We start from the raw sequence: 23966 nt of genomic DNA, 5'->3' as shown, positions 1-23966 counted from the left end.
CCAGCAGGGGGCGCACGCTCCCATCTTTTCTGTTGAAGACAGCTTGAGACTCAAGTGCCTATGAAAGTGCAGGAGGATTCCAGTGTTGTGTGTTTGGGCCGTTGTGACAGAGCTGGACTCATTTCTCAGCAAAACTAGGAGTTTCTGGATGGAGGGCTGTGAGACCTTGCTGTCCAAAAATTTTTTTTTCTTATCGTTTGAAAATTTAGAACAGAAAATACACTTGGCTAGAGTCTTCCATGAAGACAGGCTCTTATTATGACTCAGCCCAGGTTCGGGGAGGAATGTGGGGGAAGGCACTGCAGGCCCAGGGGATTCCGGCCCTTGTCTCTGGTCTTCCTGCACACATTCCTCTTGGCTCTGGCCCTCCTGGATACATTCCTCGGGTGTCAGAAGGAAAAATAACCCCCGAGAAGCTGAGGACCCTGCTAGTGGAGTCCAACAGAGGCTGAGATATGGTGTCAAAAACAAGCAACCTCAGCAAGATGATTTATTTCAAATGATAAAATTTGGCCTCAAAATACCTTTTACATCAAAACCTAGGTGACTGTTGAGTGTATGAGTTGAGATATCTTCATCCTAGATCACAGTGCCTACATTCAGACCCCGGCTCTGTGCTTGCTTCCTGCTAACGGGCACCCTGGGAGGCAGCAGGGGGATGGCGCATGGGCGTGGGTCTTTGCCATCTTTGTGGGAGGCACAGACTGCGTTCTGTGTCTCAGGCCTCACTTGGGCCTGGCAAAGCCGTGGCTTGTCCGGGGGCACCTAGGGGACAAGTCAGAGGATGAGAGGTCTCGCTCTGCCTTTTTAAAAAATTAAGGCAACCAGAATTCACGCAGGAGCTCTGAGGATTTATGAAACTTGGGAAACCTCCTCTATGTTTGGGATGTTCCTTGCAGTCGGAACCGGGGGAAGCTGCATGCATGGGTGCCAGCAGGGGCTGTGGACTTTAAGAGGCAGTGCATGGCACAGCTCTGGGCAGAAACCAGCATCAGACTGCAGGGACTCCGATAGCAAAGAGCTGCCCTGGGGACTGGCAGTGGTGCAGGACTCACCTCCACCCGGAGCTGCCTGTGGATGCAGGGGGCAACGGCCCCAGGAGGCCAGGACCACCTTTTGAACTGGAGGGATAAGGAAAGAGGGTCAAGGGGTCCACTGGAAATGTGCACTATTGGGGATTTCACCCCCAAATGCTGCCTGAAGCAGGGAGCCAGAGAAAGGCCTCTCCTGTGTTCCCAGGAGCCAGAGCCTCCGTGGGTCAGCCGCTAGAGGGCAGAGCAGAGCAGAGGTCTATGGTTCTTACAGGTCTCTGACAGCTTGCTTCGCATCTGCTGTAAGCGATCGCGTACACCGTGACTGGAGAACCAACGCAGCTTGGGAGAAAGGATTGTGCAGAGGGGTGGGGAGTGAAGGGGTGGGTCTGTTTGCTCTCCATTACTAACACTGAACACACCTCCCCTCTGGCAATGTTTTAACCAGGCAATTGCATTTCTCAGAGCATCACTACCAGCTGGGGCCATTCACGTCCTCAGCGTCCCTGCCGCTCCCCCAGCCTTCTCCTGGTCCAGGGCTGGATGAGCAAAGTTCTACCTCTCCTAGTCACCTCCCAGCCTTCACCTTGGCAGTTCCTCAGTACCGAGCCAAGTTCCTGAGAAAACAAGGAAGTCAAGAGAGGAGTCAGGATTCCTGTGGGGGTGACATTGTTTATTGAAAGGAAATCTCGCTTCATCCAGGAACTCTCTTACACGGAGGTAGCTGCAATGAGTTTCTTCCCCACCGACATGCCAGTCTGTGTTGTGGAAGGACACTCCGAAGCAGGAAAGGGCTAATAAGAGATCATGATTGTCTCTTCGGCTTTGCATTTGGCCACGTGAGTTTTTCCTTACATCATTTCGTTAAGCTAACTAAAGCGAATATTCATGAGCAGGGTTAGTTATTAGCATAAGCAGGACAAAAAAAATAGATAGGTATATAAAATAAACTCAAAGAATCACAAGTTAGAGCAGGGAAAGAACTTTGGGCCCAAATTGTCTTTGTCCCATGGCTTCGGGTGTGCCCTGTCAAGGTCATAGGTAAAGGGAGGATGCAAGCTCCTCTCTGTCAATGCCCAGGGCAGTGTGCCTCTGTAGTCCCTGCATGCATGCAGCCCACTGCCAGCCCTGTGACAGTGGAGGGTGGCATGACCAGGAAAATGCATACCAGTCTGTTCTTAGGAGAGCAAGGCAAAGAAGTGGAAGGGTGACTTCTTTTGTATGGGGCAGTTGTGCAGCCTGTAGCCAGGCTCTTGGCTACCAGAAAGGGGAACCGGAGGGGCAACCGGAATCACTCAACTCCTAGAACACCGGGGGGATGCAGCACTCAGCTTGTATTTCTGGTTAGAAGGGGGCTGGAGCAGCAGGGCTTAGTGGGGAGGTGAGTGTCAGAGAACGCCCAGGAGCACTCCACCACCGGCCTGGGATATCCCCCACGACAGAGCGACTGTGGATGGAGATCTGCCTTGTCCATCTGGTGAGCCCCTCTGCCCTGAACCCCACTGTCCTGGACAGTGGGTGTTCTATTACCTGTTTTGTCTAGGGTCATGGCCGAGCCAGCATAGTGATCCAGTAAATATGCTAAGTGGAGGCATGGTTAAAGGCAGTGATTGCTGCATACCTAACAAGCAAGCAGAGGGAAGGACAGCAATGGGAATCCTATAGAGGAAGGCTTCAGAACCCCTGTGGGCTGGGCTCTGATGTATCTGGGTGTGTTTAAAGTCTCACGGAATTCCCTGGGCGTGGAGCCCTCTGCACTAGGCTGAAACAGCTTGTCACAGCCATCCTACCCCATACCTACACTGCCACCTTCTCCCTACAGGCCTGTCGGAGCACTCTCACAGCAGGTGGTGACACAGAAGCTCAGGCCCGAATGCCCAGCTTCCTCCCTGCCCTGGTCCTCGTGCCAGGTGCCAGCACACAGGGAGGCAGAGTTGCATAGATGCAATGCTTCCTCACTTGCTCTTCTTTCCTCCCTTTTGTGATTTCAACCTGAGAGTCCTGCTTCACCCCCTTCATGCCTACACATCCCCCAGCTTTCACGAACTTCTGTCTCCTAACTAACCTGCTAGTCTCCCCTAGGCAAACCTCTCCCACCCAGTCCCTCTAACCACTTGCATTAGAGCAAACGGTAGTTCAGAAATGTCACTGGAATTCTAGGGGAAAAAAAGCAGCCAATTCCATGGCTACAGCTACATAAGTGACTTCGTCTCTCTCCCCCTTGGCAGCACATCCTTAGCCAGTCTACCTTTTGGCCAACTCTGACTTCCAAAGCAGTGATTCTGCCTGCCTTCTCCCTCACTCCTGCTCCATAGTATGGAAAGTCTAGTAACTTCATATCTGGAGGTCGGGGGTGGGGCGGAAGAGTACAAACGTGTGATCTGACCCAACGGCCTATGAAGGCTCCATAACATTCCAAAATGGAACAGCGACAGCCCATGAGCAGTAGGCTCTGGTTCAAAACATGTACAACCCACATATCAGTCCTCCAGGCACAGTGGCATTAAATAATCAGGAGCAGCGTGGACCCTGGCACGTGGGCTAGGAAGGCGATGTGAGTGGTGATGGCAGTCAGCTGGGCAGAACAGGGGCCTCACTACTCAAGTGTTCCAAAAACACTGGGGCAGGATGCAGGGGAGGGTGGGGGGCATGAGTCCATGGCTTTGGCGTCTCAACACATAGGGTCCAAGCTCCCAGAGGTGCTCACCCGCAGAGAGACCCTAGGCAGGGATGCTGTGTGCAGAGGCAGCCACGGGCTCCACTGTAGACTCAATCTCCCATCCCTGTCCTTTCTGGGGCTGCAGCATTCCTGTAGGGAATGGACAGCCTCTTGAGCTCCAGGGGCGGGAATCAGATCTGGCTGACAACAGTGGTGTCCTTGGGGAAGGTGTAGCTCAGGGGTGCCTCGTAGAGGCTGCCTCCATCAGTGCTGAGGTCATCATCGTCGTCGTCATCATCCATGTCGTCCAGCACTTTACTGGGTAACTTCTTGAGCCTGCCAAAACAGCAAGGGGCTTGTTTTCAGAGTTGGGGCTGGGCTGGGGACTCAGCTCTGATTCGGTGATGGAGGCGGGGCGGGGGGTGGGGCACAGAAGCACATGAATTTCACATGTCTGCACCTGACGCTTCCTTTGGCAACATAAGAGCCAGCTAGACCCTTTGGCAGGGAAAGCTGGAGTTGACAGTGCTAGGCCTGACCCACCCCTATGGGCAGGTGCGAGGCTACTGCTGGTCCCATGTTCATCTCAAATATGTTAACTAGTGTGAACTGCATACAGCATTGTTGAAGCTGCTGCCTATCTCACTGCTGGGATGTGTGGTGGCCTCTTACGTGCGGTTCCCTCATGCTGAGCTTGGGACAAGGCCTGGTGGACAAGAGTCATCTCCATGGGTTGGAAACTTCTGTGCATTTATAAGAGAATACCACAGGCAGCCAGCAAAGAACCCCAAGCTCCAATCATCTGCAAGAGGGGTTCAATTTCATGGGTGAACAGGAATTGAATCTCAGCACTCCTTCCCCCAAAATATCCTAGGACCAAAGCTAGGAAGAGAGTAACCAGTGAACTTTTTATCTCATTTTGGAAAAAAAAAAAAAAAAAAAAAGAAGGCTTGTTCAGGAGGTACCTCCTCAATGTGGCATGATCTCCTTAAGGCCTGTCCCAACCCTCACAATCCCCCTAAGATCCACGGGGAAGATGGCGGCTCAGCTGGCACCGGTACCAGGGTGACTTGCGGCAGGTTCCACAGCCACCTTCACCTCGGATGGGATGACTCAAAAGACAAGCACTGGCGAAAGCCTTGAGGCAGCACGAGGGAACACACAACTCAACTAAAAGCGTCACTCCCTCCTCAAACCTCTGGGGCTACTGGCCCTCGGAGGCCACCCTCTGCCCACCTGAGGTCCTTCTTTATGGAGTTGAGCTGCCCCTGCAGCTGCTCGCTCACGTCCATCTGCTCCTCCAGCTCCCGCTGCAGCTTCTTCTTCGAACTTTCCAGTCTGTCAATTTCCTCTTCTGCCTCCTCTACCTGTCGCTTCATTGCTTTCAGGCGCAGGCTCAGCTGCAGCGGGAGAGACAGGACTGGTTAGGGCTGCTGCTGGCCTAAGATGAGGCACGGAGGTGCCAGGCAGCCAGCAACTGAGATATGGAGGACACGGGCCCACAGCTGGGAAAGCAGGGAGCAATCTTTTTATAAGAGCACTCCACACTTTTGAGAAGCGAAACTCAGAGCTCCAAGTTGGTTACAAATGGTGATGGAGGTGTCAGCCCGCCTTAACCCCATGCCTGGCTTCTCATGTCTCACCTCCCCTACAGGAGCCACAAAGCCACGGAGGCTGCCTCACCTGGTCCTTCTGGTCGGTCAAGAACAGGTGCTCATCGTCCACCTGCAGCACCAGCTCCTTCACTTTCCGCTCCAGCCGCCGGTTGCTGAGCTGGAGGTTGGCGCGGTCTCTGTAGGGAGATGGGGGGACAGACACCGAGGGCCCTTCTCAATCCCAGCCATTCCCAGGGGAAATGCCAACCGGGGGCGGGGGCGGGGGCCAGACACCACAAAAGCACACAACACTACGAGAGGAAATGGAGCAACACAGAGTTCAGAGAAAACTAGATGGCACTCCTGTAAGACAGACAATTGCAGCCTGTGGCTCTCCTGGTCTGCTCTGGGCTGTTCCATCAGTTGGTACTACTGAAACAGCCCAGAGAACATACCCCTGCTTCGAAGGCAGGGGGCCACAAGGAAGCGCCTCCTGGGCCAAGTAAGCCAGGTGCTGACCTCAGAGCTACATAAATTCACAGCGGAGCATGGAGGTGTTGGGAAAGAGTGTGATCCTGGGACTTCATGTCCCCTCTGCTTTTGCATCCCTCACTTCCAGGGTTGAGCCAGCTCCCAGCCTCTACTGACAGGAGTGGAGGGGGCAGCATGCCCTCCTCAGGATATGGGGAGAAGGACAACACAGTGTCAAAGCTATGGACTTGAGAGGTCTAACCCTGCTGTTCTCAGGTTTAGCCAGGCTTCCTTCCTCAAACCATGAACTTGGACGGGGCTCAGCATTCCAGTGTGGGAAACAGAAGCCGCAGGAGCAGGGGTGCATTGTTGCTCCCTTACAGGTCATCCTGGGGGCCCCTGCAGCAGGGCTGGCTCACCTCTCCTCACTCTGCAGCCGTTCCTCCAGCTCTGTGATCCGGGCCTCCAACTGCACCACCAGCCCCTCCTTGCTGGTCCGGTAGGAGCCTTCCAGGTGGACAACACGGCTCTTTAAGTCCTTGTTCTGGAATCAGAAAGGGTAACTTTGTGAGGGGCTGTGTGGGAACCAGGTGCTGTGCAGAGAACACAGGCGGAAGTAAAGGGTGGGTCAGTGCCTGCGTAAGGGAGGTTTTGCACACCAGTACATGTGGCCCAGAGAGGTCTCCAGGCCTAGCTGTTCAAGTCAAACCCTAACAAGTTGAAAGAAGATTCTAACCCAAGCCCCTTTGGGCCTGAATGAAATCTCTGGCCTGTCTCAAAGCTCCAGCATGTGAGAGGGGCCCAAGCTGCTTCCTCCCAGCAAAGCGTGGTTTGACATGAACAGTGAGTAAAGGCCGTGATGGGACAAGCAGGCTTTCCCAGCAACGGGGGTGCTCCTGCATACCCTCGCCCTGGAGCTGTCACCATCTAACGTTTGTGCACCCACCATCCTGGAGGAGGGAGGTACTCACAGGGCAGTGGTGCTCACCTGTCTCTCCAGGGAAATCTTGTCACACTCCAGGTCTTGTCTCACAGCTCTCTCCTGAAGCAGCTCGTTCCTCACTTGCTCCATCTGCAGCAGGCAGACCCACAGGTGAAGGGGCTTGCTCCTCCGCTGTGGTCCCCACGTCACCTGACAGTGCCCCTCCTGCCATCTACCCTTGGCTGCAGGGTATTGCTTAATTAAGATACCGACACAAATAATGATAAATGGGAGCCAATGCCGAGGCACCGCTTGAAATGCTGGCAGCCTCTGCCAGAGTGCCAATCTGAGTCCAGGACTCGACTCCTTGCCCATGCACCTGGGAAAGCAGCAGGTGGCTTAAGTGTTTGGGTCCCTGTCATTCACATGGGGGACCCAGATGGAATTCTCTGCTCTGGGCTTTGACCTGGCCTATTCCTATCCACTGGAGCCATTTGAGGAATGACCCAGTGGATGGAATACCTCTCTTTCTCTCCCTCTCTCTATGCTTTTCCACAAATAAACAGCTAAATACTAACCACAGTTCACCCTGCTGATGTAAGTTGAACTGTACCATCCTAAAGAGAGATGCTAACATCTTAGTCTGCAGAACTTGAATGGAACCTTGTTTGGAGATGAAGATTACAGTGAAGTCATTTGGTGGACCGTCGGCCAGCAGACTTCACCAAAAGGGAATTTGAAAACACGCAAGAGGGAAGAGAGCACATGACAACAGCTCCGAGGCGCGTGTGAAGCCCCTGCAGGCCAAGGGACAGCAATGCATATCTATGGCCCATCACTGGAAGGTGGGAGAAGGCAAGAAAGGGTCCTCCCCCAGGTCTGCATGGCAAGATGGCCCTGCCAACACTTCGGTCTCAGACTTCCGCCCTCGAGAACTGTACCACAGCCCAAGGAAATGACTCAGTATCTCTCAGTCTGCGAGAGCCCTGAAACGGTGCATCCCTGACTGCTGCATTTCAAGTTCCAACATCAGAAAGGGCTGCACGGCCATCACAGCCCAAACGCTGCTGCCAGAGTTCTCCGCTTCTGGGCTTCTCGGCAGCAGCAGGCAGTGTGAATACCGGGCAGCTCCAGGTGACCTGACAGGCTAAACCTTACCGAGAGTCTCTGAGCTGCACAGCAATGCAGAAGAACTCTAGGGGCTGTCATTCTCCCATGCCAGGCCCAGCTGCCAGGAAATGACCAGAGTAGGGGAGTGGAGGCCAGTCCCCGTTCCTGAAGCTGGCCAGCAGAGGGCGCTCTGGAGAAGCCAGGAGCAGGCCACGCAGCGGTTACAGATTGTTACAGAAGAGAAATGAGTACTCAGTAAACTGCCTGGATGCATTTGACATGAAGGTGCCCAACCACATTGCCACGTGGTACAAGATAAGGATTCCCTTTCCCCACCATCCTGCCAAGAGCGCAAGAACTGGGGGTGGTGGTGGGGGAGTGGTGATAATAGAAAATGCTCACCTTTTGACTTCTGGCGGGTGAATCGAAGTCAAGATTTAAATAGCCCAAGGTGACGCAACATAACATAGCATTTTGTGTCAGAGCATGGGTTCCACGCTTGGCTGTTCTACCTAACTGCGTTTCAAATAAATTGATCTTTGGAAAATTTTTACTGCTTAAGAGAGGGCTGGGGGCAGTTATGCAAGCCATAGATAAGAACCAGAACTCACCTAAGCCCATTTATTGCCCAGTCTCTGAAGCAATTAAGGGCACAGCATTCAAGGATACTTGCCACTGAAATACAGCATCCTTATTGAGAGGAAGTAGGAAGTGCTAGCAATGCAAAGGATCAGCAGGCAGAGCCCAGAACCCACCTCCCGTGGCCCTGGCCCAGGGCTCCCCAGTCACAGGTCACAGAGGGCACCACGCCAAATCCCAGACTCTGCTAGGCACACAAGGTCCAAGGGTAACAAATGCAGGCTCACAATCCAGCTCTGACCTGTACCAAGGGCATTAGAATGGCTGGGCCACGGGACCGCAGACCTACCTCCCAGGCACAGCTGGGTCGTGCATACCCAGGGCACTTCTCGGAGGACAAGGTTAAACTTTCACTGCCATGGAAGAGATGACGCACGCGAGCAGCATCCACCCCGCCTCTGTTGCTGGCTCTGCCATTCCCTGGTGTGTGACCTTGTTCATCTCCCCTGTAGGATGCTGCGTCCAAGGCACTCAGAAGGGACAGCCTGTAAGGGGAGCCTTTGCCATCTCCTCTTTTGGGGATACTGTGCAATGTACCTGCCTCTGGTTTGAGCAGCCTGCCCCTCCATCTCTCTAACCTTTAGAAAGTTACCCTAGGCAAAGACTCACTGTCCGGGTGAGAGAGTGAAGAGGTGCACCTGTGTGCTGGGAGGGGCGAGGGCCTCCAGGCTATATCGATCACCCCAAGTGAAACACTAACAACAGACCCGTATAGGGCCTACCCTGGGAAGAGCGCCGCCTCCTGAAACATCAAACCCCCGATGCCCCCGTCCCAACTCCCCTCCAGCCAAGCCCAGGCAGCCACACTGAGCCCATTAATCCCCCCCTGGAAACTCACTGAGGCAGAGCTGCTCACCCTGGCTTTCCAGGGAGGAGCTTTCCGAGACCGCTGAGTCAGAGAGAGCTGGAAGCAGCTCTCGGGGATTCTAAATTCCTGTACTCTCTGCCCTCTCCCCCCACTGCCCCCTGTTGCCACTGCCAACACAGCAAACTGCAGGGCTTGGGGGTCTCCCAAGGACGAGAAAAGTCCCCAAGCAGGCCGAATCCTGGCTGAAACCCTGGAGCCTAGAAGAGAGAAGCAGCCATGGGAGATTGAGCAAAGCTCAGTAGCGCCTGGAGGGAGCAGGACTTGGGATAAACCCTGCTCCTCCTGGTGCCTACATGCTGGGAAATGTGAATCCCAGCAGGGATAAGAACAAACACACACACACACACACACACACCTTCCTGGGCGGCTTCCGTGAGGGTCGCTGCAGGTTTAAGACCTCCCTGGAGAGCCCTAGGCAAACAGTGACCTCCACAGGAAGAAGCAAAACAGTCAGTCCTTCTAAAGATGGCTATTAAAATGGAAGTGCAAAATAAATCAGAGGAGAGCACAGGAAGAAATAAAAACAGAACTGTAAAACTTCAGCTCTGAGGCCCGGCAGTCCAGCTCTCCTGGGCCTTTTGGAAAGCAAGGCTGTTGGCAAACATAATGGGCTTCCTTCGATTCTTCCAAAATGACAGCTGACATGAAAGTAAATCCACCAACAGAACCTTAAGGGAAAATTACACGGTGTTAGGCACAATGCCCCGCAAGGATGGGTCCCGCCCTAAGTCAGAACTAGGCTATGGGTAGCCAATTTCAGCCGTGCTTCTCACGACACGGATCCTACAGTTGGGCCCAGTGACTTGCTGTAATTTTAAGCCATTCTGGTTTTAACAGGGGTAGAGTGCAAGTGCGTTGGGGATAGGTAGCATGTTTTGCCCACTTCCTCCTCTGGTCCTGGGAAATAAATTTCAAGCTGGGAAAACATGTCTTGATGTAAGCCTGGGGCCGTTAGATGCCGTCTACCCTTCAACTACATCAAATGGGCCAAACACAAACTTTCCTATTGAATTAAAAGCAGAAGCGAAAGGCGACCGTATCACAGCTGCATGGAAAGGAGGCCGAAGCCTGTGACTTCTGGTGGGAAATAACTATCAGATTGCACTAGGCTTCATGGGGAAGAAGGGAGGATCCCATGGTTGGGCAGTGCTCAGGATTGGAAGCAGCTGCTTTCTGTGTTCCAGAAAAGCCAGAGAAATGCCTGAGTTACCGACAGGTAACTTTCTCTAACCTCATCACCTCTGTTACTCCTTGGGCAGCACAGATCTTGAGAAGCCACTGCTGTGAGCCACTAGGAAGATATGATCCCAAGAAAGGAAAAATGATTACACAGCAACTGGTCAACTGTCCACACTGGGCTTTCGATCAGCCACTACTCTGGGATGCAGTTCTGAGGCTTGGCTCAGAATAAAGAAACCCCACTTTGATCATTTGCTCAATGATTCCAAAGGAGCCTATTTCCAGATTCACTCACTGGTAGCTGCACTGCCTCCAACCCCCCTGCTTACAAATTCAGTGGTGACTCAGCAGCAGGTGTGAGCTGGCCACGGAAGGGCAGTTCCTGACCGTGACTGCAGGAGCCTGCCACTTCATCCACTGGGGTTTATCCTGCAGTTGCCAAGGCAGCTGAGCTCCTGGAAAGACCAGGAAACTGCCTAAACCTCGAGTTGGTATTTTTCCTCCTGCCTGCCAGCTGCCTAGGCTGGCTCATTTTGCTTCCATGCCTGGGCGCAGCCCTGTTAACCGTTCTCACTCAGCCACCAGCAATGGCCTATAGTTCTGGCCTGCAGTGCACATCCATATCCCAGCCTGGACCACCCTCTGGCTGCTGCCTCCTGTCCTCCATAAACACCGAGGCATCTTCCACTGCAGAGAAAAGACCAAAGACACTGGGAGTGCGGTCTCAAGGACCCTTACAGAGTCTACCTCCAGGGTGAAAGCAAAATGTGGCCTAGTACTTAGATTCCACGGGTAGACTGTAAACCATCATAAATGGAGGAAGGAGAGGAAATAAGATCTCTGCACTTAAGCAGATCAGAAGCTGTAAAACATCCACTATTCCACTGAGTTTTCCTTTAACTTGTTACAAAGCCCTTCTGTAATAGTAAAACTACATCCTCACCTCATGTTTAAGCAGAGACATGATTTTATCAAATCTAAATCCATCCTTCTCAGTCCGATTTGAAAGCGATTAGGGTTCATGAATAGATCAATCAGGAAAATATTATCCTGCATACCAACAGGGGGAAAAAGCCTTAGGCTGGAAACCTGTTATTATGAGGTTCTGTTTTCATCGTTTAAAGAAAGCGTGACCCCGGTCAAGGAAGAGGTCCAAATCTCTCCACCACTTCCCTGGGGCCACAGCCATGAAGCACGTGGTCAAGTGGGTACTGAAAGCACAGGTATCAAGAGTTCTCCTTGTGCATCTAGTATCAAAACAAAGGACTGAGGCTTAAGAGAGCAGGCTAATCCTCTACTGAACAAATCCTGTCCCCAAGCGTCGCATTCTGTAACCTGTCAAGTAGGCAGGGCATGCACTGGGCACACAAACATGGCACTAACTGCTTCAAAAGAACATGACCACTCCTCTACCCAGTCCGTTACATGGCAACCTGAGCTGTCACTTCATCAAAAAATGGAAACAAGTTGTGGATTACATCAGTTTTGCATGCCATTGAGCATAGCTTGGGAAATTGTCATCTAGGGTATAGAATAAGAATGGCCCTGATTGCCTCTCACAGATGAAATGCACAAGAAATTCTTTTCAAATTCATCAAAAGCATTCACTCAGAAGTACTGTTACTGGATTGTAAACACTCTGGGTGTACACAGCGCTAATCAGTCTAAAGTTCCTTAAGGAAAAAGCTTTTCCCCTGGGAACTTGCTTTTGCCACCTACTCTGGTGCTTGGATCAATGAGTCTTACAGTCTAAGCTCCAAAAGCATTTTACCCATTACCCATCTAGAAACTTCTTATTCCCTATTTCTTTAGTGACTTCTGACGGGAAGACTACTCCATCAGCCATCACTTTCCACATGACATGGTTTTCCCTTCTCGTACTCCTTGAATGCCCAGGCTTAACCTCGCACATTTCTTTCCCACAAGGGTCCATCGATCCATCACTCAATGACACAACGGTACCTGTTCCCTGCTCCGAGCGATCCTTTCAGACAGCAAATCTGAGTTGTTCCTCTCCTCTTCCAGTTCTAGCTCCAGTTGGGACACCTTGTCCTAAGGCAGAAACGACACAGAGAACCCACCTTACTTGCATTGATCTGGATCAGGAAAAAGAGCTGCCCCATATGCAAGTGAGAACTGAGGGTGATTGGAATTTGGAATTGAGTTGTTGCTTCTCACATTGCCCACAACAGATACTCAGAACCATGTGCTTCCTGGCTTTCGGAGCATAAGGTACAATTGTGCATGTAGAAAACATAGAAAAAAACCACCTCTAATCTAACACTAATGTTATTTTAACATGTTCCCATAAATCGGTAACTTTAAACAGATCTATCTACCAAGCCCAGTTCCTTTTAAAAATATCTTCCCGTACATTTGTCATGCCCAGGGCAATGTTTTGTCTCTCTCTTACTCAGTTACCAGAAGCCCTGCATCTGCCTGTCTTTTCTAGAAAACTCCATCCACTTTGCATTGTGCATTGAAATAACATAGACAATGCTGGCCAATCCTGTGAAATCCATCATCATCCAAGAATAACAAATCATGTCTTCCTCACTGTCTCCCAGTTTAATTTCCTTGGGTATTAAGGCAAATTTAGCTTTGTGTTTGGGGGAGAAAAAAAGGTTTCTAACAAAAACCATCCACCTGGAACTGAGGAGACACAGGCTTTGTGCATGCACCACCAGCCAATTAGTCAAACATCTGGGTAAGCTCAGAACCACAAAGACACAACGACATGCACAGACACTGTTTCTGTAGTTGCCAGAGTTGGTTGGCAAATAATAGATGCCTCTGTTCAGCATCAAAAATAAATGTACACAACTCCCACAAGTGACTCAGTGGCTGCAAGTTGCCTTCCCTGGCAGTGATCAACATCTGTAGGACCGCTAGGGAGCTTGCAGGACAGAACAGGGTCCTGGAACAGCGGCTCTTAGCTGTAGCAGGTCCACTGCTGTGAGCTGCTCTTCGTTTCAGCAGCCACCTGGAGGGCCGAGTTTTCTGTAATGCCCATCCCTGAGACGGCTAAGTCCTGAGAACATATTTGAGACGTGCTAATGAGGGAACAGGGGAAGCATCAGTCACAGCGACGTAGTCCTTCCAGCCACCTCTGAGGGAATGAACCGCCCCTCAAACGTATTTTATGGTGGCTGGCCCAGGAAAGAAACTCATCTTCTAATTCATGGAGAAATGGTCTAAAATACTGCACAGGGGTGAAGGAAGCTTGGCAGTCCCATTGCTCCTAGACTGTAGAGACAGCCAGAAGAAATGCTGTTCTCAGAATATTCTACAAGAAGGTGATCTGGCACCGTGACTGGCAGCTGAAAGGCTGCTTCAGACCCAGCAGGTGTATGTGGGTGCCTGGCTGCTTCAGACCCAGCAGGTGTACGTGGGTGCCCGGCCCAGAGCCACTTCGCACACACAAGACGTGAGCTTCCTTTTAGGCCAAGTTGCTTGAGCCCTAAAATGATAGCTAACTTTCTAGCTAACTTTCACTTGCTTTAAACTGGCTTCCACTTGCTTCAAACTCATCTCCCTTCCAAAAATCAAAGTAAGGATGTTAGCAAAATGTACAGTCAGACTGCACTAGAGCAGTAAAACTATATATAATCAGGTAATTCTGCATTCTGAAGGAGGCCCCTTCTAATAAAATCTTCAATGCTGAAACATCAGACTCCAGATATAAACAGTCACTAAGTCCCCTGAAGGCTGTAAAATGTTATTTCTGTTTATTTGCAAAGCTGAATCAGGAATCCCAGTGATTCTGAATTCAAGCCTTCTCCCCCTGGCCTTGAGGACAGTCTGCCTTTTATCAAAACCTTGACAATTTTATCTTCTCCCCAAAGTCTGAGGCTTACATCTTAGTCTCTCTTTCACTCTCCTTAAATTCCTCTGTGTGTGTGTGTGTGTATTCTGGTTTGAGGACCATTCTGTTCTTGGGGACTAAATGTTAACGTCCTTCCCGTATTTCTCATAGACTCTTGTACTAAGAGTCTATCCTTTGTCTAGGTTTTTCTAATGTGTTGTGTCTTCATCTGTGACCAGATCACTCCTACTTGATGACTATATTGTCTTGGACTCTGTTACTGGCTCTGGTGAGCTAGACAATCTGGAAGAAATAGGCCAGAAACAGGAAACAAGAACCAGTGTGATGAATGGGTTGCTGGTGGTCCCCAGGAGGTGGGTGGACTGGGTAAAGGGCCCACCTCCACCCCTCTCCTGATATACAGCAGTTTTTACCTTTGCAGCTGGAATCTTTATCCCAAAAGAATAAATGGAAATCAGCTACCTGTGTCCTCGTGCCAAATCCCATGGTCTCTTCTCCTTTATAAGCCTTTAGATTAAATTATGTCCATCATTCCTTCCAGCATTCACAGCCCAACACTACGATCTATCAGTTTCTCCCCCAAATCAAGAAGTGACCTTTTACAGGCCCGGAAGATGAAAGGGACAGAAACCCAGTACTTCCCAAGGGGTGGGCAGAGAGTTGGCACTCCCCGGGCCGGCCCACAGACCTCCATCTGCTTCATCAGTCGGCTGCGGTCATCCTTGAGGTGACTTTTGGCCTCCAGCTCATACTCCAGGTCTTTCAGCGTCTGCTCCAGAAGTTTCCTCTTTGTGAGTGCTTCATCCTGAGCTCTCCGGTAGTCCCGTAACTCCTCCTCCATCACGCGCATCTAGGGGGACAGGGCCAGGGCTGAGCTGAGCCCAGAGGCAAGCAGATCCGCTGGAGCCCAGCACATGGGAGACCAGGAGACCTTCAGCCAGTCCCACCCCCTCACAGGCCTTGTGTCCTCTTGTGTTAAAAACAAAGAAAAAAAACTACCCAAACAGACCTTTCTGCTATAGGAAGCAACTCATTGCACTCAATGTTAAGTTACTAGATTTTGACAAGCATTTTCTAATGAGAACAGGAAAAAAGCAGTAGAGTACAAGCAAATATTCTCGTGAAATTTGCATCAGGAAATCCTGCATGAGAATGTGCATGGAACATGTGAGAGGGCAACGCAAGATGCAGCTCTTACTATGAGGTCGTGGTCAAAGCCACTTGCAAGCCACTCAATTAGGCAAGTGTTCCCCAGAGAGTAAAGTGTCGCTCACATTTACCAGATCACCTCCAAGATGGTTTACAACTTGGAGAAAACAAAAACCAAGTGAATGACCTCAAAGCAATCTGCAGACACAAAATCCAGCAATATCAACACACATTTAGTGAAAACAACTGCTTTAAAACAACACAAAACAAGAAACAAAAAAGCTTTATTTATCTGAAAGGCAGAGAGATCTGCTAGTTCACTCCCCAAACTGCTGCAGTGCCCAGGCCAAAGCCGGGAGGCAGCAGCTTCTTCAAGGTGTCCCACATAGGTACAGCCCGGGCACTTAGGCCAGCCTCTGCTGTTTTCCCTAGTACATTAGCAGGAAGCCGAACCAAAAGTGGAGCAGCTGGAACTCAAACTGGCTCCTATATGGGATGCCAGTATCACAGGCCACAGCTTTACCAGCTGGGCCACAACACCTGCCTGAAAACCACTGTTTTGCAGAAGAAAACAATCCATCAGTGAACATAATTTACAGAGTTTTTTCCAACCACAAGGTGGCACTGAGCTAACACTTTTGGAGGAAAAGTTGATCTGTTTTCATCTTCAGTATCTCAGAAGAAAATTTGCCAGCTGGCTATAAGGTGGGCTGTCCTTAACCATCTGTAGGGACTCACATGGTGATGCTTCAGGCTGGCTGTTCAGTTCCCCAGGTCCTACCTTCCAGGACAAAGTACAAGTCAGCATGGGGAGGCAGGGCTTAGGAACACAACACAAAGAGCCGTGTTTCTGCAGGAAAACTATCAAAATGACTGGCAAACTCCATTATTCAGGGTAACTTTGGGGGGCATTTGTCACAGCCAAGTCAACAGGTTAGGCTGGTGCAGGAGGACTAGTGGGAAAACCTTAGAAAATTTGTTCTTCCATGGGAAACCAGAACACCTGACACTTCCAAGAGATTCTAGTTAAGTTCTAACAGTCACTGTGATAAAAACAGAATGAAAGCATGCAATAAAAAGCATCCCACAGGCCAGTGTTAACAGACATTCTCTGGGTTCAGAAGTTGTACTATAACAGCAAAGCAGAGATGAAATCTCTCCATGACTCAATTTCCTTTGTATGCAACATTAGAACATTAGAATCATAAAACCTACTTACAGAAATAAGATAACAAAGAGAGACATGAATAGGAGTCAGAAAGACTGTTAAGTAAATTCACAGCCACTATGCTTCCTTCTTGACACCCTTCCCAATACCAGCATGTCCCTCCAATATCCGATGTGGCTCTGTACCTCTTTTCCCAGTATGGTCCCACAGGCCAGTATCCAGGGGTCCCTCCTAACACTGGAGCAAGGGCTCCAGCAAAATAAGGGCATTCGAGAAGTATGTGCAAGGGTTGATGCTGTGGCGTAGTAAGCCGGGCTGCCACCTGCAAGGCCATGCACCCTATATGACTGCTATTTCAAGTACTGGCGGCTCCACTTCTGATCCAGCCCCCTGTTGGTGTGCCTGGAAAAGCAAGGGAAGATGGCGCAAGTGGTTTGCACCTCTGCATCTACATGGGAGACCTGGAAGAAGCTCCTGGCTTCTGCCTGGCCCAGTGCTGGTCATTGTAGTCCTTTGGGGGAGTGAACCAGTGAACAGAGGTTTCTCTCTTGCCTGTGCCTTTCAAATAAAAATCACTTAAAAAAAAAAGAGGTGGGGGGGTGGCTACAAAAAAAAAAAAAAAAAACAAAAAAAAACCAAGTCTAGCGACTGAGAAGAATTCGTCCTGAAACTCGTGAACCAACAAGCGCTTCTTGGAACTTGTTCAATCACCTTTCACTCAACAAAACTTAGAAAGTCAGTGGATGAGTGGTCAACTCCAGGTCTACATTCTCTCAGGATTCTCTTCACCAGCACTCTTCTAGCTCCAAAGTGCAGGCAGAAGAAGCAAAGCGCCCATTACTCTTCAAACACAGGTGCCAAGTACTACAGCGTTCCCAAAGGGCCCTCTCAGGACTTTATAACTCAGAACTTGAACTCAGCTCAATCCAAACATAGGGTAAGGGAAAGGAATCAGAGATGACTGAGCTTTTCAAAGATCCACAAAAACTTTCGCTCAGTAATTTACCTTGGCTTGAGACAGCTCCATGACATCAACGTCTGAAGCTAGGCATTAGGAGGGTTCTTTCAAAAACTCATAGAAAATGTGTATTATAAAAAAAAATTTTTTTAAACATGTAATCCTTGCACTAAAATAAACATCTTGAAATTCCATTTTCATCAACTTTTGGAAGCCCTCCTTGTACCTTCACAATACTGACATATCCAGCATTGCCATTTAAATGGGAATAGTACCTCACAGGGGGCTGTGCCAACTGGTAAAGATCTATTCTGATTTCATGGAAGGAGATCCTCTGCTGGAATTGCTGTCCCTTTATAAGCAACACTGGTCTGCACCTGGCCTGCACCATCCCTGAACCTCAGGTTCCCTAACTAGAAATTCCCAAGTTGCTTCCAATGATTCTGAGCTACAAAACCATTACACAGACAGCAAGGAAGACCACTCTACAGATGCAACAGACACCGTTCAAAACAGGGCAGACGTCAGCACTGCTCTGGCCAACATCTAAACCCCTCCTCACCACTGCCATGCAAAAGAAAACCTTTTCCCCTCTGTTGCTAAATGCCAAAGGAAGCCGTGCTGTCACAATGCTAATTTCAGTTCTTACTCAGAGTCTGCTCTCACCTGATCCCAGGCCAAAAGGCTCTGTTATCAGAAATCGATAATAAGTATCTATGGCTCTCTGACAGCTTTGGCACAGACTCACAGTTGATATTTCATTGATGGTCAAATAAATCATGTTTATTTATTTATTTTTTAAAGAAAATTTGTTTTCCTGTGAAATCTTGGCACTTTTGGCCAAGATTAAAAACTTTCAAGGAAGGAAAACTAGCATTTGTCAGGTCCAGGATGTGTGTCTGCCACGTAGGCCTAGCGTGTTAGCTGAGAGAGCTATGAAGTCACCGACAGTCTGCTTTTCACGAAGGAGAAGCAGATGTTCGGGAAACAGCGGCCACTTGCTCAGGATCACGCAGCTGGCAGGTGGCATAGCCAGAAATCAGCATCCAGTGAACTTGCATTTGACAGCCTCCAGCTTCCCATTAAAAGAATGTTTCAGAAGTTCTCATGTTCCACATTTCATTAGAGGCCAAGGCTGAAGCTTCTTGGTCCTGTTTCTCTTAATTGGAAAAGCTGGGAAGACATGTGAATCATCTCAACCCTTGGATTCCTCAGAATTTCTTCTACTCACCATTATGGTTGTTCTGAAAATTATTCATCTAGCACCCTGCTCCCAGCAAAAATCTGTATTTTCAAAAATGCATGGCAAAAAAAAAAAAAAAGCCAGCTACTAAAATCCCTATTCTAGGATTAAACTAAAACATAAATGCGTAAAATATCTGGGTACACCATTGAACGTGGTGGATCTTCTAGGATTGAAAAAATGGTCTGATAAACTTGTGTCATCTTAGGGATGTGTCATAGTAGGTTAAACCTCAGCTTGCATTGCTGGCATCCCATATGGCTGCTGGTTCAAGTCCTAGCTGCTCCACTACCGATTCAACCCCATGTTAATGTGCCTGAAAAAGTAGCAAAAGATGGCCCAAGTGCTTGGACCCCTGCACTCATGGGGAAACCTAGAAGTACTTCCAGGCTCCTGGCTTCAGATCGACGCAGCTCTGGCCATTGTGACCATTTGGGGAATGAACCAGTGAATGGAAAATTTTGCTCTCACTGCATCCCTCCTTCTTTGTAAAGCTGCCACTCAGATAAAAATAAACTTTTTTTTTTTAAAGCTGTATTATCTCAGAATCATTGAATTCATTGTCTTACAACATTATTTATCCCTGTAACCACTGGGGAGTTAAGAATAAAAAATGAAGCACAAAAACCATCTTAAGACTCTCTCCCCATGGAGTTTGTATTTAAGACAACTCAACCTGTACCAGCATGGCTAGGTTCAACGATCTGTTTCTGGCTCCTGACTCCAGTTTCCCATTAATCCAGACCCTAAGAGCAGCAGTGACGGCTCCAGCAGCTGGGTCCTTGCCACCCACAGGGATGACCCAGATTGCATTCCTGGCTGCAGCCTTCCTCCCCACCCTGCATCCTGCCCCCCACTTGTGGGGTAAACCAGTGCAAAGGAGTACATGCTTGCTCCCCCACCACCCTAAATTTCAGACTTAATAAATAAAACCACCAACTCCCAAGTCCTCCTTAAAAGCATTCTGAAGCAGCCCTGCAATGGAATTAATGGAGAGCTCATGCTCCCGGACACTACCTCATCTTGCAGTTTGCCAGCCGCCAGCTGGGCCTTCTCCACCTCAAGGCTTTTCTCCTTGAGTTGTCTCTGCATCTCAGCCAGCTCCCTGCGGTTCTTCTCCTTGTAATCATCCAGCTGGTTCTGCAGCTCCAATGTGGATGTGCGTGATGCCTCCACGATGTCAGCCATCTGCAAGAAACGACAGGTCCAGGTCTGGTCCCGTCAGAGTGGGAGCAGCATCTGGCCCTGGAGCCCAACACCCAACCCTGGGGTCAGACCCTTGCTGTATCCTGCCCCCCTCCAGGTATGTAACCTCTCTGAGCTTCACTGCATCTTTATAGGAAATACTGAAATCATTGTATCTGCCATTGCAAGAATTAGATTAGAGCCTTTGGCGTCCCTGGCTGCGTGTCTTGGGGCAGAGGTGGGCAGATCATCCAGGCCTAGGCTTTCACATTTCTGGACAAGACAGACAGACGCAAAGACACACGGCTTCTGATACAGGAACCCTGGCTGCATGTGCACTCCATCACCTGTCCAGAGGTGATGTGAGTGCCCAGAATCCAGATAGCATGGGGCTTTCCTTTCGCCAATCACTTCTCTGGAGTTCTCCACCGAACCACAGAGTTGCCTTGGAGGTTCTGTGAAGCCCTGACCCATGTGTGCTTAGTCGGCTTCAAGGACGCCCCAGCTCTCATCAGACTCCGCAGGGCAATGGGTCCGCTGGGTTCCAATAGGGGTGCCACCTTCCTCACTCCTCCTGCCCTCTCACCTCCTTCTGCAACTTCTCGATGGTCTTGTCAAGGTGCCATCGCTCGGCCTCCATGTCGTTCTTCAGTCTTCTTAACTGCTCCTTCTGCTCCACTTCGTCTTTTAGCTTCTCAGACAGTTGCTTCTGCTCCTCGCTGGTTTGACTCAGGTTTCTCTGCAAAGAGTGGCGAGAGGGACATTGCAGTTATATACTACCAGACCAATCTCAAGAACAGATTGCAGAAGGAATTTTACAACCATACCACCAAGGCATCAAATCTGTGGCAATGAGGGGAAAAGTCACAGTAGAGTGAAAAGAGGCACAAGATGGGGTTGGTTCTTTTTTTTTTTTTAAGATTTATTTATTTTATTGGCAAGGCAGATATACAGAGAGGAAGAGAGGCAGAGAGAAAGAACTTCCATCTGATGATTCACTCCCCAAGTGGCCGCACCAGCCAGTGCTGTGCTGATCCAAAGCCAGGAGCCAGAAACTTCTTTCCTGGTTTCCCACGTGGGTGCAGGGTCTCAAGGCTTTGGGCCGTCCTCGACTACTCTCCCAGGCCACAAGCAGGGAGCTGGATGGAAAGTGGAGCTGCCGGGATTAGAACCAGCGCCCATATGGGATCCCGGCACATTCAAGGTGAGGACCTTAACCACTACGCTACTGTGCTGGGCCCAGGATTGGTTCTAAAATCAGACATCAAAATGAAAAGTGACTTAATGGAAAACACCCTCAGGAATGAAGAGGTAGAAGCAGGGGTACACAAACACAGCAAGTGGCTGCTCACGGTAAGAGTTCACGACAGTGTCCAAAATCTTGAGGTTTGAAGCTCACATTGTGCTGCAGCACATAAAGCCACTGCCTGCTGTTCCACTTCTGATCTAGCCCCCTGCTAACGGTCTGGGCAACAGCCCAAGGTAGACCATCTGTTTAGAATCCTGTCACCCATTGAGATACCCTGATAAAGCTCTTGACTTTGGCGTGGCCCAGGGCTGGCTGTTGCTGCCATGTGGGGAATGAACCAGTAGATGGAAGATCTCTTGCTCTCTGTAACTCTTTGAAATAAAGAATACATCTAAAACGAATCTGCATGATCACAATCATGCTCTAAAATTACAGTCAAGTTGTAGAGCTGACAAACCTTAACCTATCTGACAAGTATGTCCTGTGATAATTAGCATTGCACCTAATATTCTGGAATTTATTCTTGAGGCAGATGGTTCTTACACTTTGAACAGTTAACCATGCATCTGCAAGCAAAAACTATGCTGTCCTTTGATCCAGAAGTCCACTTGGATGGAAGCAGTACCACGGACTGTAGTCAAATGTATGCAAACAATTTGGAAATCACAGGTTGTTGAACTTGATGGACCAAAGGTTAAATGGAAGAGACCCTAGACAGACAAGTATGTATGGGTGCTTAGTGGATCAGCAGATACCAGTACCTACTATAAAACACAACCATTTTGGATGCAAATTTCCCCCAGTGCCCCTAAAGCTCTTACTGCATGGTTGCAAAGACGCTTGTCTTTTATGTGAACAACATTCAACTCCTAAACAAAACCCTAAAATGTTTCAGTAAGATAATAATGGCTTCTTTAAACTTTTTCAAACATAATTATTTATTTATCTCTTTATTTCAGGAGCAAAGAAACTGAAACAAAGACAGTTCCCATCCACTGCCTCACCCACTCCCCAGCCCCACCACCTCCCGATATTTGCAACTTCCAGGATCAGGCCAGGCGACAACTGGAAGCCAGAAACTCAACATGAACACAGCAGGACGCCAAGTACTTGTGAGCCATCCCTATTGATGCCCAAGGTACACTAGCTGGGAGCTGAAATTGGGACCTTGAACCCAGGGACTCCATGTGGGCATCTTAACAGCAATGCCAAATGTCTGCCCCTAGGGTGGTTTTTGTAAATGGCCAAGTATTAGGGTCAGCAGCATAAGAATAGCAAGAAGGGACACAGCCAAGAACAAAGGAACCTAATCCAGATTGGATCATCTAGAAACTGTTTTCAGATGCTGAAAGGTGAATCTGGTTAGTACAGGAACTGCTTGAAGCCTTCCCGGACTTGTGTCCCTGTGGTGGCTGCACAAGAACAGTGATTTATTTCTGTACAAGACTTACAAACATTTAGAAGCTGCTGTCAATATGCAGGAATTCTGTCATCCTGAGAACACTCTCCCAAATCATTCTGCATTCTCCTGGTTTGCACAGGAGCAGCTCTGCTCAGGCAACCACATGATACCGAGTTCAAAAACTACCCACAGAAGCCTTCCAGTCCTTGGGCTGTGATAGGCTGCTGCTCTGTGAGCAACAGCCAACACAGCTGGGCTGCTGAAGTTAACAATTGCAGGGAACCGAGGTTAACAAGAGCATTCAGGGAAAGGACACTGGCAAAAGAAAGGTAAGCAGAATTCATCTTCTTAAGGTAAGTAAACATCTTCTGCTGGTTTCCCAGGTGCGTTAGCCGGGAGCTGCCTCAAAAGTGGAGCAGCTGGGATTTGAACCAGCACCCAGATGGGATGCCAGTGTTTCAGGATGGAGCTTAATCTGCTACACCCTAATGTTGGCCCCAGGTTCATGTATCCGAGACTCAGCCTTTACTCAGAGTCACTGGCGACACCACAGTTAGAGCCACTACAGCCCATTCCCAACCACATATTACTGAGAACATCATTATTTTTCCTAAGTTATTTTAAAAATATTTTCCATGTCCTTGCTGGAAAATCAAAAAGTAGATGTTGCAATTAGGTTTGTTCATGGTGGGTATGTCTCATTGGGCAAGGCTGACCATGAAGTGTGTGATAAAAATTCAGTGGTTGAAAGTGACCTGAGGTTTTCCTACACCAGAAGGGTATGATTATTAAGGGCAAGAGACTACTGTCTTAAAATGCAGAATATAGCCCTTTCTGATAGAATCAAAAGTTTCTGGAGTGGGAGGTCCACAGATAGGCATTTGCAACCTTTCCTTGAACCAGCACCATGGCGTAATAGGCTGAGCCTCCACCTGCAATACTGGCATCCCACATGGGTGCTGGTTTGTATCCCAGCTGTTCCACTTCCAATCCAGCTCCCTAATTATGACCCAGGAAGGCAGTGGAGGATAGCTCAAGTCTTTGGGCCCCTGCACGCATGTCGGAGACCAGAAAAAGCACTTTATCTTCGATGATCAGTTCTGGCTATTACAACCATTTTGGAGAGTGAACCAGCAGATGGAAGACCTGTCTCTACTTCTCTCTGTAGCTTTGCCTTTCAAATAATAAAAATATTTTTTTTTAAGAAAAAGAAACTTCCCTTAGCTAATTCTAATATATCCTGTGGTGTAGGAATGCTGTTCTGAATATTCAATAGTTATTCCAATAAATAACTACTGAGAAAATAGGTCCC

The 23966-nt window shown here is 49.2% G+C and overlaps 1 protein-coding gene across 1 annotated transcript in view; it reads right to left on the bottom strand.

Moving 5' to 3' along the window:
• Positions 1-3881: 3881 nt before the first annotated feature.
• The window catches only part of CGNL1 (cingulin like 1), a 97419-nt gene continuing 77334 nt past the window's right edge, over positions 3882-23966 (bottom strand). Inside the window, exons 10-18 of the mRNA XM_040968980.1 lie at positions 20590-20742; positions 19836-20006; positions 14989-15150; positions 12437-12526; positions 6745-6828; positions 6176-6300; positions 5374-5482; positions 4927-5090; positions 3882-4026 (exon numbers count right to left, since the gene is read on the bottom strand). Coding sequence (XP_040824914.1) covers positions 3882-4026; positions 4927-5090; positions 5374-5482; positions 6176-6300; positions 6745-6828; positions 12437-12526; positions 14989-15150; positions 19836-20006; positions 20590-20742 — 1203 coding nt within the window. The remainder of the gene's footprint in view (positions 4027-4926; positions 5091-5373; positions 5483-6175; positions 6301-6744; positions 6829-12436; positions 12527-14988; positions 15151-19835; positions 20007-20589; positions 20743-23966) is intronic.

The sequence above is a fragment of the Ochotona curzoniae genome, unplaced genomic scaffold, assembly GCF_017591425.1.
Source record: "Ochotona curzoniae isolate NIBS_2020 unplaced genomic scaffold, NIBS_Ocur_1.0 scaffold_4701, whole genome shotgun sequence".
NCBI classification, from domain to species: Eukaryota; Metazoa; Chordata; class Mammalia; order Lagomorpha; family Ochotonidae; genus Ochotona; species Ochotona curzoniae.
The sequence above is the reverse complement of the archived record's forward strand: the minus strand, read 5'-3'. Positions and strand labels throughout refer to the sequence as shown.